General features: G+C 43.3%; 1 protein-coding gene across 2 annotated transcripts in view; it reads right to left on the bottom strand.

The window, feature by feature from the left end:
• LOC132831249 (NACHT, LRR and PYD domains-containing protein 3-like) overlaps positions 1-17,280 on the bottom strand; it is a 131,243-nt gene that overhangs the window by 3,216 nt on the left and 110,747 nt on the right. For both annotated transcript variants that reach the window (XM_060849263.1, XM_060849264.1), the window contains 3 exons: positions 14,835-15,005; positions 7,889-8,059; positions 452-619 (listed from right to left, as the gene is read on the bottom strand). In XM_060849263.1, the coding sequence (XP_060705246.1) occupies positions 452-619; positions 7,889-8,059; positions 14,835-15,005 (510 nt within the window). The remainder of the gene's footprint in view (positions 1-451; positions 620-7,888; positions 8,060-14,834; positions 15,006-17,280) is intronic.

Raw genomic sequence — 17,280 nt, 5'->3', positions numbered from 1 at the left:
GGGCCGGTGAATTGGCCACGCTAAATTGCCCGTAGTGTTAGGTAAGGGGTATATGTAGGGGTATGGGTGGGTTGCGCTTCGGCGGGTCGGTGTGGACTTGTTGGGCCGAAGGGCTTGTTTCCACACTGTAAGTAATCTAATCTATTGATCCAAAAACCTATTAAATGTTTAAAAAAAAGACACCTACATGACATCATTGTTAGTTTGTCTTATGTAATCTACATGTAAATTAAAGTATCCATAATAACAGTTGTACCCTTATTTCTAATTTATTGTTAAATGCCCTGACTTACCACCTCCATTACTGTTTGGAGGGTAATAGATAATCCCCAATATTTTCTGCGCTTTAATTCCCCTTTATCTCCTACTAATTCATAAAGAAAACATTCATTACAAATTTGAGTTCCTGAATGATAAATATGCAATTCTGAAAATAATTAAAATTTCTTACACAAGCTCTTCCAAATCAGCACATTTCAGTACAAGATGTCGGAAGAGCTCCAGAGAGTTATCGGTAAATCCATTGAAGGAGAGGTCCAGGAACTTCAGTGTATTCTTCATACAAAGAGCAGAAACAAGGTCCCCACAGCACTCATCTGTCAGATAATTTCTCTTCAGGCTATTCAACAAAAGAAAAGTAAGGCAGTGAGGTAGATACAGAGAAGTGGTGGCAAAGTGATAGAAATCAAGAGTGACAGAAAGAATGGGGAGAATAGGGACTAGGGGAATGAAAGAGAAAAAGAGCAATGACAGGAAGTGTGGATGATAGGCAGAAGCAAACAAAGGAGTGGTTGGAGAGGAAGTGATCAGTTCTGGGTCCACTGCTTTTCATCATTTATGTAAGTGATTTGGATGTGAACATAGGAGGTACAGTTAGTAAGTTTGCAGATGACACCAAAATTGGTGGTGTAGCAGATAGTGAAGAAGGTTATCTGAGAATTCAATGAGACATTGGTCAGATGGCCCAGTCGGCCAAGGAGTGGCTGATGGAGTTTTATTTAGATAAGTGGGAGGTGCTGCACTTTGGAAAGGTAAATCAGAGGTGGACTTATGCTCTTAGTGGTAACATCCTTGGGAGTATTGCTGAACAGAGAGACCTTGGTGTGCAGGTTCATAGTTCTTTGAAAGTAGAGTGATAAGTAGACAGTATCGTGAAGGCGTTTAGTATGCTTGCCTTTATTGGTCAGTTCATGGAGTTCCTGTTGTAGTTGTGCAGGGCATTGGTTAGGCCACTTTTGGTATACTGCATACATTTCTGGTCTTCATACGATATGAAGGATGTTGTGAAACTAAAAAGGGTTCAGAAAAGACTTACAAAGGATATTGTCATGGTTTACGCTATAGCGAGGGGCTGAATAGGCCGGGGGCTATTTTCCCTGGAGTGTCGAAGGTTAGGGATGACTTTATATAGGTTTATAAAGGATCATGAAGAGCATGAATATAATGAATAGCGAAGGTATCTTCCCAGGGGTGGGGAGACCAAAACTAGGCAGCAGAGGTTTAAGGTAAAAGGGGAAAGATTTAAAAAGGGACCTAATAGGCAATGTTTTCACACAGAGTGGTGGATATATGAAATGAGCTACCAGAGGAAATGGTGGAGACTGGTTAAATTAGAGCATTTAAAAAGCATCTGGATGGGAATATGAATAGGAAGATATTGGAGGGATATGGGCCCAATTGTGGCAAATGGGACTGGATTAATTTAGGATATCTGTCAACATTAGGAGAAAGTGAGGACTGCAGATGCTGGAGATCAGAGCTTAAAAATGTGGTGCTGGAAAAGTGCAGGTCAGGCAGCATCAAAGGAGCAGGAGAATCGACGTTTCGGCCATAAGCCCTTCTTCAGGAAGGGCATAAGCCCTTCAAGGCTTATGCCCTTCCTGAAGGGCTTATGCCCGAAACATCGATTCTCCTGCTCCTTTGATGCTGCCTGACCTGCTGTGCTTTTCCAGCAACACATTTTTAAGTATCTGTCAGCATAGATAAGTTGGGCCGAAGGGTCTGTCTCTATGCTCTATGACTCTAAGGATAGTTGAAGTGGCAAACCAGTGGACTATTAAATCTTTTTATCCTTTGCCTTTTGTTAAACGTGCTTTCTTTCCTGTTAATAACAAAATCTACTGCAAGTTGCTTTTCTCCTGAATAGCAGCCACTCATGTAAATTGATCACCTTATTAGTTTAAACATTTGAAACAGCCCATGGAATACTGGGGCTCAACCACTGGTGCACTCAGTCATTGACATCTATGGCACAGAAAAAAAGGTCCCTCAGCCCATTAAGTCTGCGCCAGTCAGAAACAAGTGTTTAAATATACTAATCCTATTTTCCAACTTGTGGCCGATAGCCTTGAGTGCCTTGGCATTGCAAGCGCACATCTAAATATTTCTTCAACGGTGTGATCAGATTTTCCAATTGTATCACACAGGCAGCGAGTTTCAGATTCTCACCACACTCTGAAGTTAACATTTTTCCTCACATCCCCTCTAAAACCTCTGGTTTTTATCTTAAGTCTGGTATTAATTTCTCCAAAGGAAAAAGTTCTTTCCTATCTATATCCCTATAATTTTATACATCTCAGTCATGTACCACCTCAGTCTTCACTGCTCCAATGGAAAGAATCTCAAGGCAGGCCATCTCTCTTCATAACTACAACCTCCAACCCAGGCAACATCTGGTAATGTTCAGCTGCACCCTCTCCACTGCAAAAACATCCTCCTATAATATAGACTGCAGAACATATTATGGCACGGTGGTTCAGTTGTTAGCACTGCTGCCTCACAGCGTCAGGGACCCGAGTTTGATTCCAGCCCGAGGCGACTGTGTGGAGTTCGTACATTCTCCCAGTGTTTGCATGGGTTTACATCAGGTACTCTGGTTTCCTCCCACAATCTAAAGATGTACTAGTTGGGTGGATTGATCATGCTATGTTACCCATGATCTGCAGGCTGGTTGGGTTAGCCATGGAAAATGCAGGGTTACAGAGATGGAGTCGTGGGATGCTCTTTGGAGAGTCAGTGTGGACCTGTTGGACTGAATGGCCTATTTTCACACTGTAAGGATTCTATGATTCTACTGGTGGCCTAACTACATTTACACATTTCCCACCAAGTTGTAACACTTAGAACTGAGGAAAGGAAGCAACTAAGACTCAAACCTTAGAGAGTGGGAAAGTAGTATCACTCAAGACTTTGCGAAAAGAAAGTACTGTTAACTCAAGCCAAGATCAAGGACTAACTGACAGGCAACTTAATTGACAATTGGCACAGTTGGTAAAAATGTGATGTCATTCCCCAGAAACCAAAAAGAGAAATGGAGAGGCAGTCACCTCCATTTGCTTCTGGGATTTCGATTCAAACACTGGGCTTGTTTACTATATTTTTTACCCACAATATTGCTGAAAAATATTGTTTGCCTCATCTGTCCTACCCATCTCGTGTGAATGAAGGGCTGTGTTTGGATTTTAAAAAGTGGCTGAACAGTACTAAGGATTTGGGCTGGGAAGCCATTGTAGTTGCTGCCAGTACACGGATTCAAGACAAAGTCATCCAACAAGGCCTGACTGGAGTAGGAAAACTCAGACTGGTATTCAGGACAGTGCATACTGCAAAGTTCCCCAACATGTGGGTTGGAACAATTAAATTGCTTAGTGAATTTCAAATCAGAGCCAATTAAAATTAATGTTTGGTTAAATGGTCACCCATTTCCCATGGAGGTTGTTATCAGCACAGCTGTACCTGTGGTAGCAGAATCGTTTTTTAAAGATTCGTTTGGGACTCCAACCTTAAGCTTGCACAAGACCTCAGCCAAACTGAGGACATATGCTGGGGAACCATGGCAGATTAAGGGTACAACGTCAGTTCCAGTTGTATGAAAAGCAGTTGGTACAGTTATTACTGGTGGTTGTGAAAGGCTCAATCCCAAGCTTATTGGGGCAGAATTGGTTGAGAAAGATTCACCTTGATATGGTCAACATTTTGACTGGAAAATGGCTGCCTCAGTGAAGCCCTACTTAGGAGATTTTCAAGAAGGGTTTCTTTGGGTTAGTGAGCTATTCCAGAAAATTCAGATGTAACCTGGTCTCCATTTTGGTGCCCTAACACGTGTCCTTGAAAAAGAGTCAGCCTTGGAAACAATTGTGTAGCCATGTAGCGGCATTTAGGGAAGTGAAAAAGCAGCTATCGTCATTTAAAGTGTTGGCCCACTACGATCCAGTGAGAGCTATCTTGCAATGCATCCCCATATGATATCGAGGTAGTGTTGGCTCATCAGTAGCCCAATGGAAAAGAGCACCCAATAGTGTATGCTTCTCTGACTTTAGCTAATGCCAAACACAATTATGCCCAGAAAGAGAAGGAAGGTTTGGCGGTCATCTTTGAGTGTGACAAAGTTCTGCCATTACCTTTACGAATGGGAATTTGTCATAAAACAGATCACAAACCCCTGCGAGGGCTACTGAAGGAAGGCAAAGTGATGCCACCAATAACTTCCAGTAGAATTCAGCATTGGGCACTTATTCTTAGTGCCTACACGTATGCATTTGAACACCATCCAGGAAGCTAAGTGGTTTCCTCCCCCTGGCAGATACTCCACTGGTGGTGCCTCCCCCGGAAGAATCCATTTGGATTTTGAACTTTTGGGAAGTGCTTCCAGTTATCGTGGACAATATTCAACTGTGCACATTAACTGGTCCTGTCCAAACAAAACTGAAACAGCAGATGGTACTGGGGGAAATGGAAGGGCCATTTCACCCAGCATTGAAACCTTTTTGGGCCCAGTGAAGCCAGATCACGGTACAGCACAGCATATTACTGTGGGGATTGTTCCGAGTAAGGATCACTGCCAGATACTGGCTGAACTCCACCAAGGCTAGGGATTTCCAAGATGAAGATGCTAGCAAGAAGCTATGTCTTGTGACGAAGGTTGGTGCCAACATAGCTGCTTTGGTGGGGCAGTGCCCAGAGTACCAAGAATGAAAATTGCCACCAGCAACACCCCCACATTCATGGGAATGGCCGGGCAAACCCTGGACTCTGTTGCACATCAACTATGCCAGTCCTTTCACGGGCTCAATTTTCCTGGTCATTGTGGATGCCCAAAGTGGTTAGATGTGCATAAAGTCCACTCACAAACTCAGGGATAATGATTCAGAAGCTGCGAGCATTATTTGTGATACACAAACTTTTGGAGATATTGCCATGGACAATGGAGCATAATTTACAAGCACGGAATTCAAATTCCTAAAGTCCAATCGCATTCAGCACATAAAGACAGCTCCATATTATCCATCCTCCAATGGTCTAGAAGAAAGATTGGTCCAAACTTTGATGGCAGGCTGAAAGAAGTAGGCCAGACTGTCTTTGGTCCTGTTCGATTATTGGGATAGCTCCAGAGTTGCTGATGGAGAGAAGACTCCGCACCATGTTAAGCCTGCAATTTACACATGCAGGCAGTGGCGGGGAATGAGGGTGTGAAACAGCAGCAGGAAAGCCAATGCTGGCCAAATACCACCTCTACACGAGAGTGACAATTTAATTCAGGGGATGAAGTTTGCTGCTCGAAACTAGAGAATGGCCGCGTATGGTTGTAAGTTTGAGGTGAGGTCAGCCCTGTGACGTATGTAGTTCGGGTAAGTGATATAGTCCAGAACAAACATGTGGATAACCTGAAAGCTGGTACTTCGCAAATGGGACAGGAGCAAAACATACCTTCAGAACAGCCAGAAGCCCAGCGGAAATCGCAGGTGCTCCCCCTTCATCTCATGTCAAGAAAACCTGAATCCAAATGGATACAACCTTGATACCATTGCCACCAGAAGTGGAGGAGGAGACTGAGACATTCCGGATGCAAGCGACCTGCCGACCTGCCACGGTCCAGTAAACACCATTTGTGTCTGAGTCCGAGTCAGCAGAACCAGAACTGAGGCGAAAGAGTCACAAGAGAAGTTGCAGACCTACATCCCCACAGTTGAGGGTTGGAACAGGGGGTTGTAGTGATTGGACCTCCAATAATTACAATGTTCTTCATTGGTCCAGGTTAACAACCCCAATCAGGAAAGCCATGGCTGACCAATAAGACTAGGAGATTAGAATCTCCTCTACTAAGGATTGACTGAGCTGGCTAGTAAATAAATGGGACACCAGCATCATTTTGATTATACTAGATTCCCTACATCTGTACAGTCATTTCACCTTCCTATGTGAAGGACCAAATGATCAAAATTGGGGGTACAGGAAAGTTCAAAGTGGAATTCAATCCTGGAATCTCAATGAGTTATTGGACATGAAGAGTTGTAGAGGTGGAAAGACTATTGAAAAGAAGGAGAAAAGTTATAAATTGGAGGCATTGCCAGGCTATTACATGGATGTGTTGAGTAATTCTGTTTGAGAACAAGGCACTTTTATGGTGTGGAATATTTGTCCTTTTACATCACATCACTCAAAACAAATTACTTGAAGTTCTTTTCAAATGCTTTGAATACATTTTTGGCTCTATAATTTGAGGAGGAAGGAAGAGATCATGCAATAAAAAGGTTGCAGTCAGTCCATCATGTCAGTGTGCAGTTTCTAAAGCTGAAGTGGTCTCTGGGACAGACACACCAAACAACCCACTGTCCTGTTGCCAACCACTTCAGCTCCCTCTCCCACTCCACTAAGAACATGCAAACCCTGGGCTTCCTCCACCACCAAATCTTCTGCCTTGAGACTGTCCAATCACATAGAATCAATGTCAATTTCACCAGTTTCCTCATCTCCCTTCCCCCACCTCATCCCATATCCAACCCTCCAATTTGGCACCATCCTCTTAAACTGTCTATCTTCCTTCCCACCTAATCACTCCACCCTCCCCACCACCATCAACCCCACCTATCGCCTTCCCAGCTAACTTCCCCTCAGTGCCACCTCCACCCTCCCTATTTATCTCTTAGCCCCTTTCCCCCCGCCTACATTCCTGATGAAGGCCTTATGCCCAAAATGTTAAGTCACCTGCTCCTTGGATGCTGCCTGACTTTGTGCTTTTTTCAGTGCCACATTTTGACTGCAGTTATACAAGGCATTAAGGTATTGTATGCAGTTTTCATCCCCTTGTCTGAGGAAGGGTATTCTTGCTCTAGAGGCAGTATAGCAAAGTTTTACCAACGTGATTCCTGGAATAGCAGGACAAAGACACAAGGAAAGATTGAGTCAGGTACGATTGTATTCACTGGAGTTTAGAAAAATGAGGGGGCATCTCATAGAAACCTACAACTCTCTAACAGGACTAGACAAGTTAGATGCAGACAAGATGTTCCCAATGTGGGTGAGTCCAGAACCAGGGGTAAATCTTTTAGAACTAAGGTAAGGAGAAATTTCTTTACCCAGAGAATGATGACACTGTGGAATTCACTACCACAAAGTGGTGGAGGTCAAAACAAGATGGAGCGAGGTATAAGTCTTACATTAAAGGGATCAAGGAATACAGAGAAAGGTAGGATTAAGGTATGAGGTTGGTTATCAGCCATGATCATAATGAATAGCAAAGATTAGAGGGGGTCAAGTGGCTTACTCCTGCTCCTACCTCGTTTGTTTCTATGAAGTGGTTACAGGGTCACTAGGGGACTCATTATAAGTCAATTTTTTCTTATTGAATTCAAATTTCACCATCTGCCATGATGAGATTCAAACCCATGTCTCTTGAACATTAGCCTGAGGGCTTTAGATGATATATCCACTGACACTACTATCTCCCACAACTTCACTTCTCACTGTATACCATAATTCCAAACTTTATATCATGTGCAAATTCTGTCAAATACAGCAGGAGCAAGTAATGCTGACAGCAATATTTCCAAACAACCATTTTATTTATATCTACACTTAATCTTCAGTGAAACACACATGCGAATGTTACCTTAATGCTTCCATTCCGTTATCACGTGTTTTAAAGGCCCAGCAGAGATACTTCACACCCAAATCTCCAATCACATTGAAGTCCAGATGAAGTTCTTTAATTGTTTTCAGCTCAACCAGAAGGGATGCAAGGGCCTGGCAACAATTTGCAGAAAGATCACTCATGGAAATCCTAGGATATTTGAAAGCAGACGATAGACAGTTGCTTTATTTTACAAATACAATGCGATTTAGTTAACATTATACAAATTAGAATCTGATTAGGAAAAGTCCTGGTGGTTGCCTCACTTGAGAGAAAGGTAAAGGATCCAGATTCCTCTCGAGAAGACTGAATACATGATCCAGGCTAAAAGGTCCACTGCAGTACTGAGGGATTACTGCACTGCCAGATGTGAGCTCTTTCAGATAATTGAAGCTACATTGCGCCCCTCAGCTGGCTCTGAAACTCATCTGATACTATTCAAAGGAAATAAGGCAGCCGTCCCCAGTGCCTTGGCTGATTTTTTAAACGTCAACAAACATCACACCTGTTTCCATTCCAACTTTTTGTCTTGTCCACCTATCATTTATTCCTCCTCCCCCATCTTTTGCAATATAAACCAACATTTTCCTAGCTACCATCAGCTCTGAGAACAGACACAAAACGTTAACTTTGATTTCTCTTCAGGTGCTACCAGGCCTGCTAAGCTTTTCCAGCAACTTGTTTTTGTTTGTTTATCTAGTTGTCATTGTTGTGTTGTGGGACCTCAATACTTAAATTGAAACATTCTCTCCATTGTAATGGTGATTGGAAAGCATTTTGGGATGTGTATAGGCCTTGCACAAAATGTTTGAATAGTGAAACTAATTGTGGGGGAGTTGCACTTTCTACCTATTGTGCACCACATCTGACAAGCATTTCACTCAATAAAAAAGGTGATTGGTGCCAATTCCCTGTTCACATCCTGCACAAATGACACATGCCAATCACAAACAAGAACTTTAAACAAACCCAATTATATCAGTGAGAGGGAAATATGAGCGGAGGTGATTGGGTAAACAGTCTAGAAAAATATCGCAATGAATAAACAGTGAGAAACATTTTAAAACAATGCAAAATGTTCAGCAAAAAAATTGCATCAATGAAAAAAAAAACAAAGCTCAACAAGAATGATCCATCTTAAGGCTTAAGAGGGCAAATTAAATTGCAAACAACGGTGATTTTAGAATCCAGCAGTGTTACCACAAAGCCAATGAAATATAAGATGAACTAGAACTATAGGTTACTTATAGTGTAATTATAGTTTTTTTTTAAACTATCAATATTGATCTTTCATCACTTCACCACTGCCTGGATTAAAAATGATTTTTAAAAACTGCACTACTGACCTGAAATATCTGCTGTGATCGCCCGTCAGGGCCACACAGCTCATGAAATATACAAACCAGATGCATTGAATTACATTTTAATAAGAAAGCATTGAAACACAAACAAGATGTGAAATTTGCATCTCTTATTTTACCCACATTTGCAGAATAATTTCAGAGACTGGGGATCAAGATTACTTCTTCAGTATTTAGTTTGGAAAAAAAAAGTCAAGCTTAAATCAGAACTAATGGGTCATACATAAGTAGCTTCCATTACGTAACAAAGGAGAGGGAAATCACATGGACTAATAACAGCAATATTACAGAAAATTCTTACTCAATCTCAAAGTCAACATTCATGACAAAGCAGCATGCAATTCACTGAGAAATTAAGATTATTTGCAAGTATCACTGCTCCTGAGTAACCAGAACATCCAAATTCTTACAACTCGGATTCTAAAAGCTTTAAACTGCAACTGCCTTTTCTTGACTTTTACAGAAATCCTCCACTTCTTTTTAAAAGATTTGTATCGGCATTTTATGCGCCTTTGATCTCATTTTTTTCCACAGGTGTAATAGTGGATAAAATGCCACACCCAGTCTTGGAAGTATCTGATTTTTTATCTTGTTTAAAAAGTTCACTTGAAATCTGTTTGCTAAGTGCCAAGAAAGAGAAGTTGTGACTGTCAGAGAGGGCATGATGAAAGAGAATTGTCATTTAGAGTCAGAGAGTCATAGAGATGTACAAGCATGGAAACAGACCCTTCAGTCCAACTCTCCATGCCAACCAGATATCCCAACCTAATCTAGTCCCACCTGCCAGCACCCGACTCATATCCCTCCAAACCCTTCCTATTCATATACCCATCCAAATGCCTCTTAAATGGTGCAATGTACCAGCCTCCACCACTTCCTCTGGCAGCTCATTCCATACATGTACCATGTGTGAAAAAGTTGCTCCTTATGTCTCTTTTATATCTTTTCCCTCTCACCCTAAACCTATGCCCTCTAGTTCTAGACTCCCCGACCCCTGGGAAAAGGCTTTGTCTATTTATCCTATCCATGCCCCTCATAATTTTGTAAACCTCGACAAGGTCACCCCTTAGCCTCCACGCTCCAGGGAAAACAGCCCCAGCCTGTTCAACCTCTCCCTGAGTTCAGATCCTCCAACCCTGGCAACATCCTTGTAAATCTTTTCTGAACCCTTGCAAGTTTCACAACATCTTGTTGTGAAAGAGACCAGAATGGCATGCAATATTCCAACAATGGCCTAACCAATGTCCTGTACAGCTGCAACTTGACCTCCCAACTCCTGTACTCAATATTCTGACCAATAAAGGAAAGCATACCAAACACCTTCTTCACTATCCTATCTAGCTGACTCCACTTTCAAGGAGCTATGAACCTGCACTCCAAAGTCTCTTTGTTCAGCAACATTCCCCAGACCTTACCATTAAGTGTATAAGTCTTGCAAAGATTTGCTTTCCCAAAATGCAGCAACTCACATTTGCCTCGCTCTCCTGGCCATTAGATATTAGATGTAAAAGTGCAAAATTTGCAGACTTTGTGGAGAGTGACTTATTGGTTTGAGACAAAAGAAAATTGCAGATACTGGAAACCAAAGTAGACAAGCAGGAGACTGGAAGAACACAGTAAGTAGGCAGCATCAGGAGGTGGAGAAGTCAATGTTTCAGGTGTAACCCTTCCTCAGTCCTGAAGGGATACACTCAAAATGCCTACTTCTCCATCTCCTGATGCTCCTGGGCAAACATTGAACAAAGATGCTGCAGACAAACTTGATTCAGACATAATTATCACAAGTGTGTGTCCTTTAATCCCTGCTAGGGAGAGGAGAGACAAAGATTTCAGCAACAGACACCATTTCTGATCTGCAGACAAATCTCTGGGCCTACATTTACTTTGCAGAGACTTGTGACAAAATAGAGGAAGGGGATGAAAAGCTAAAAGTCAAACTTGTTGTTGTTTTGCTGATGATATTCAATCAAGAATGTACTGGAATTTTCCTACAATTCATTTTGCTTTGTGGACACGTGGTGGAACTTTGCTTTTTCCTATTTTCTGCCCAAGTGTGTTTCATTCTCTGAAATTAGTGCACAGCACAGCCAACTCAGTCAATTCTCAACCAAGAGTATTCTAATCTGTTTTTTTTTAAAAAACAGAAACAGTACAGTTTACATATAATTAACATTAGCAACTGTACACCGAGAAAGAGTAATTTTACAAAGCTTGGCCCCGAACCCCACTGTTCAACCAGTTTTCAGGGAAATGAGGACACACCTCAAATCCCACTTTCAGGCTTCACAAAACAGTAACAAATAGAAAAGATGGTCCAATTAGATATTTGTTTAAAAATGTATATAAAACTGACCCCCAGCAACCCACCCACCCCTCCACCCCTTCCAGCTTTCAGAAGAACCTATGAGCCTCCCAGCCTACAGTGAGGCCCACCCAGACCTGGGACCCACCTACCAGACACTCAGTCTCAGAGCCCACCGCCACATTCCAGGACACAGCAAGTGCTCACGTCCCAACACACAGATGTTCAGTCTTTACAGAAACTTAGTCCCCGAGAAAGGACCAACCCTCCCCACAGGAACAGCTCATCTGGCAAGATGTACTTTCACAGGGGCTCAGACCAAACACCAAAAGTGAAAACACCTTAAAAAAAACCAAACCAGAATGCAAAGTCTAAGCTCTGCCACAAAAATCAACATAGTCCTTTCCTCAAAGGAGGAGAAAAGAGTAACACAGACTGTAACCAGCCAGTGAAACTACAGTTTCCTAATGGGGCCTGAATTACATGTGAAACACATTGACTTTAAATCAGAAATAAGTCCTCAAAAAAAAACAGCTAAACTGGCTGGTTTACAAAGCCAGTTTTGTTAGGAATCAAATTCTCCCCCCAAAAAAGCAGAAACCAACAGCAGCAATAACACCACTGTGGCCCAGCCAGCACAGAGTCAGTTCCCTGAACTGAGGGTATTCTAAGTCTCCTGGTTATTTTTAAAATGTTATTAAACAATACATAGTTTACAAAATGGTTAACATGAACAGCTGTATTTACAGAGAAACAGCAATTTTACAAGAGAGAGCTGCAGCAAAGCCAGGCCCCAAACCTTCCAGCAAGCCAACCATCTCTCCCATCTTCCAACCACTAAGGCGGCCCACCCCTACGCCCCTTCTGGCTCTCGGTCCACCCTGACACACCTTCCGACCACCTCTAGGACAGCCCGTCCTGCTTCCCTAACCTTTCCCACTCCACCCCAGACAACAGCAGTCAGGACATTCTATCCACCTTCCAACTTCCCTAACCGCCCTTCACATGTTCCAGCCACCTTTAGGATAGCACGCCCCGGTACCTGCCTGGGGTGACAGCATAGAGGGCAATCTACCTGCCTTCAAGCTCTCGTCCAGCCTGTGGACTGCTCTGACACACCTTCAGGCTAACTCTAGGACAGCCATCCTGATTATCCCTTCTTGGGACGACAGCATTCAGAACAGCCTACATACCTTCCAGCTTATGCATACAGAACCAGGAACACAGTACATTGAAAGAGTGCAGTTAACTCACAGGGGTTTGGTCCACTCCCAAAGGCAAGGTCTTTTCCCAAGCTTCAGGATGCAGCAAGTGCTCACCTCCCAACGCGCACACACAGGTGTTCAGTCTTTATAGAGGCCTAGTCCCAGGGCCAGGCCTACCCACAGGAGCAGCTCATCTGAAAAGTTGTATTTTCTCACAAGGGATTAGTCCAAACACCAACTAACAAAGAAAGCTAGAGTGCAAGGGCTGAACCCTGCTACAAACTCAACATTGTCCTTTTCTCAAAAGTGAAAGAGTAAGACACAGGCTGCAACCAACCAGCGAAACAACAATCCCCTGATGAGAACAGAGTTACAGCTGAAACACGTTGTGTGGATCAGGCAGTTTAGAAATCAGTCCTGAATAAAAAAGGAATACCAGTTAACAAACTGGCTAAATAACTCAGCCAGTTCAGGAATTAGGCTCCCCCCTATAAAAGCCAAAATCAACAACAGTAGTAACACACTGACTGTGGCCCAGCCAGCACAGAATCAATCCCCTAAACCAAGAATCCAAATTTCCTGTTTTTAAAAAAAATGTTTTTAAACAGTATAGAATACGGTTAATAATAAACAGAAAACAGCAGTTCAAAAAAAAGAAACACAATACACAGGGGAAAGGGCAGCAAATCCAAACCTTAACCAGTTTTCAGGGAGCTGTGGACAAACTTAAATCTCACTTTCATTGAAAGATAAGTGTAACAGACACAGACAAGACAGTGCAGACAAATCAGAAACAGTGTATAGAGCACAGACCCAATATAGCTATAAAGGACAACTGATACCGGTCTGCACCACATACTGATCAAACCGTGCTTGGCCAGCCTTCCTGCAGGACAGTCAGCCTTCCGGTCTCCGGCCACCATGCGTACTGACCGACCCTCCCCAGACCCGCTTTCCTCCAAGTTGGTCGATGACCACCCAGCTCCGAGTCGCCCCATGTACTGACCGGACTACCCGAGGCCGCTTTCCTATGAGCTGGTTGTTGGCCCTCTGATCACCGGCCACCCTGCATACTGGCTGACCCTCCTCAGGCCACTTTCCTCCAGGACAGACATCAGCCACTGGCTCCCAGTCACTCCGCATACTGACCAAACCACCCCTGACTACCTTTCCTACAGTCAGGCTGTTGGTCTTCCAGCACCATGCTGCCCTGTATACTGCCTGACCCTTTCTCCTGGCCAGTGTTCCTATGGACCAGCCATTGGCCGTCTGGTTCCCAGCCTCCCTGCGTACTGACTGGCCCTTTTCTATGGGCTGCCGTCGGCTCCCTGGCTCAGCCTCCCCTCGTACTGATCAGCCTGCCCTATACCAGCTTTCCTGCGAGGACGCTATCAGTTGCCTGGCCCCATCCACCCCGCGTACTGACAGGCTCCTCCCAGCCTGCTTTCCTCCAGGCCGATCATCAACCCTCCGACTTCAAGCCAGCCCATGTACTGACTTCCCCTCCCGGACCAGCTTTCCTATGGGCATGCTGTCAGCTGCCTAGCCCCCCAGCTACCCTGCGTACTAACAGACCCACACCCAGCCCACTTTCCCCCAGGCAGATCATTGACTCTCCAGCTCCCAGCCACCCCAAGTACTGACTAGCCCACTCTAACCCACACAAACACAATTAATTTCAAAACCCACATGCAGTCTTTACTTGTTTATAGACTTTCACCCTATGACAAGATATTTACCCTATCCATTGCTATGATCTCTGTCCTGTTTGTTGAGATACCAGTGACTTACCAGCAAATGCTCAATATCATTCAACATAATTAATGTACACTGAGTATAATAGTCGTATTCTGCATTGTATCATTTAATGAAGCAATTACACTCTGAAGAATATAGGAAACTGTGAAAATATTTCCATGTTTCCACTGGTCTTGAGGTCATTAACTGGACGTGCAGAGAACAGCATTGCCAAGAGGGAAGAAAATGATCTTGATGTGTTATTTTCAGAGTGAAACTCACTTATTCAAATTTGCAAGTTAGTGTTGACTGATGCTTACCTGAGACACTGCATGTTGGATCTGTGGTTTGTTGATATTTGACACAGGAGTTTGACACCACCATCAGTTATTTTATTCGCACTGATGTCCAAGTCCAGTAATTCTGAGTTCTCTTTGACAGCAAAAGCCAATTCTTCACAACAATCATACGTCAGGCTGTTATATTTCAAACTGAAAGAATGCATATTTATAATTTACAGAGACAAGGTAATTTTAATGAACTCATTCTTTATGAATCTATGAACAACTCTGATGCAAGGGGTAAATTTAGCATTTGCTTAATTCGGCCTCATATAATTATTTTAAAGTTATTTTCAAGAGACATAATGGAAATAATTCTGAATTTTGCAGTAGTTTGAAACTATTTAGCCTCGAATATGTGCATTTAATCTGTTTCAAATGAACCTCAATTTCCACAATGCATCAGTAAAAAGAGAGAAACAGAATTCACAGGAGGAAACATTGCAGGTCTTTGGTGCTGTTTGGAGAGGCAACAAGAGACACAAGCTACTTCTTTTCAAGAACACCACTTTAGACAATGGCAAGGTCACTGGCAAGTGTCCATTTGGAATCAAATGTCCCAGGGGCATGGGTTGGCATGAGTGGGACATGGGGAGGGTGGGGATAACAGAATGTAGGAGCAGGAGTTGGCTATTCAACTCTTCGATTCTGCTTTGCCATTAAATATATCATGGCTGATCATCCAACTCAGTAGTCTTATTTCCACTTTCTCCCCATCAATTTTCATCTCTTTACACCCGAGAACAATATCTAGCCACCTGATGAAGGAGTAGCGCGCCAAAAGCTAGTGCTTCCAAATAAACCCGTTGAACTATAACCTGGCGTGGTGTGATTTTTAACTTTGTCCACCCCAGTCTAACACCAGCACCTCCAGGTCATAGCTCCTTCTTGAAAACACTCAATGTTTTGGCCTCAACTGCTTTCTGCAGCAGAGAATTCCACAGCCTCATACTTCTTGGGTGAATAAGTCTCTCCTTATCTCTCTGTCCTAAATAGAATACAGCATAGAAACAGACCCTTTGGTCCAACCCATCCATGCCAACCAGATGTCCCAACCCAATCTAGTCCCACCTGCCAGCACCTGGCCCATATCTCTCCAAATCCTTCCCATTCATATACCTATCCAAATGCCTCTTAAATGTTGCAATTGTACCAGCCTCTACCACTTCCTTTGGCAGCTCATTCCATATACGCACAACCCTCTGCATGAAAAAGTTGGCCCTTAGATCTCTTTTATATCTTTCCCCTCTCACCCTAAACCTATGCCATCTAGTTCTGGACTCCCCAAACCCAGGGAAAAGACTTTGCTTATTTACCCTATCCATGCCCCTCAGCCTCTGACGCTCCAGGGAGACCAGAATTGCACGCAATATTCCAATAACCAATGTCCTGTACAGCCGCAGCATGACCTCCCAACGCCTGTACTCAATATTCTGACCAATAAAGGAAAGCATACCAAACGCCTTCTTCACTATCCTATCTACCTGCGATTCCACTTTCAAGGAGCTATGAACCTGCACTCCAAGATCTCTTTGTTCAGCAACTCTCCCCAGGACCTTACCATTAAGGGTATAAGTCCTGCTAAGATTTGCTTTCCCAAAATGCAGCACCTCGCATTTATCTGAATTAAACTCCATCTGTCACTTCTCAGCCCACTGGCCCATCTGGTCCAGATCCTGTTGTAATCTGAGGTAACCCTCTTCGTTGTCCTCTACACCTCCAATTTTGGTGTCATCTGCAAACTTACTAACTATACCTCTTATGCTCGCATCCAAATCATTTATGTAAATGATGAAAAGTAGAGGGCCCAGCACCGATCCTTGTGGCACTCCACTGGTCACAGGCCTCCAGTCTGAAAAACAAGACTCCACCACCACTCTCTGTCTTCTACCTTTGAGCCAGTTCTGTATCCAAATGGCTAGTTCTCCCTGTATTCCATGAGATCTAACCTTGCTAATCAGTCTCCCATGGGGAACCTTGTCGAACGCCTTATTGAAGTCCATGTAGATCACATCTACTGCTCTGCCCTCATCAATCCTCTTTGTTACTTCTTCAAAAAACTCAACCAAGTTTGTGACATGATTTCCCATGCACAAAGCCATTATGACTACCCCTAATCAGTCCTTGCATTTCCAAATACATGTACATCCTGTCCCTCAGGATTCCCTCCAATAACTTGCCCACCACCGAGGTCAGGCTCACCGGTCTATAGTTCCCTGGCTTGTCGTTACCATCCTTCTTAAATAGTGACACCATGTTTGGAAAGTTAAAATCCCCTACCATAACCGCCTTATTATTCTTACAGATTGCTGAGATCTCCTTACAAGTTTGTTTCTCAATGTCCCTCTGACTATTGGGGGGGGGGGGTGCGGTCTATAATACAATCCCAATAAGGTGATCATCCCTTTCTTATTTCTCAGTTCCA

Source organism: Hemiscyllium ocellatum, chromosome 33 (genome assembly GCF_020745735.1).
Source record: "Hemiscyllium ocellatum isolate sHemOce1 chromosome 33, sHemOce1.pat.X.cur, whole genome shotgun sequence".
Classification (NCBI taxonomy): domain Eukaryota; kingdom Metazoa; phylum Chordata; class Chondrichthyes; order Orectolobiformes; family Hemiscylliidae; genus Hemiscyllium; species Hemiscyllium ocellatum.
The sequence above is the reverse complement of the archived record's forward strand: the minus strand, read 5'-3'. Positions and strand labels throughout refer to the sequence as shown.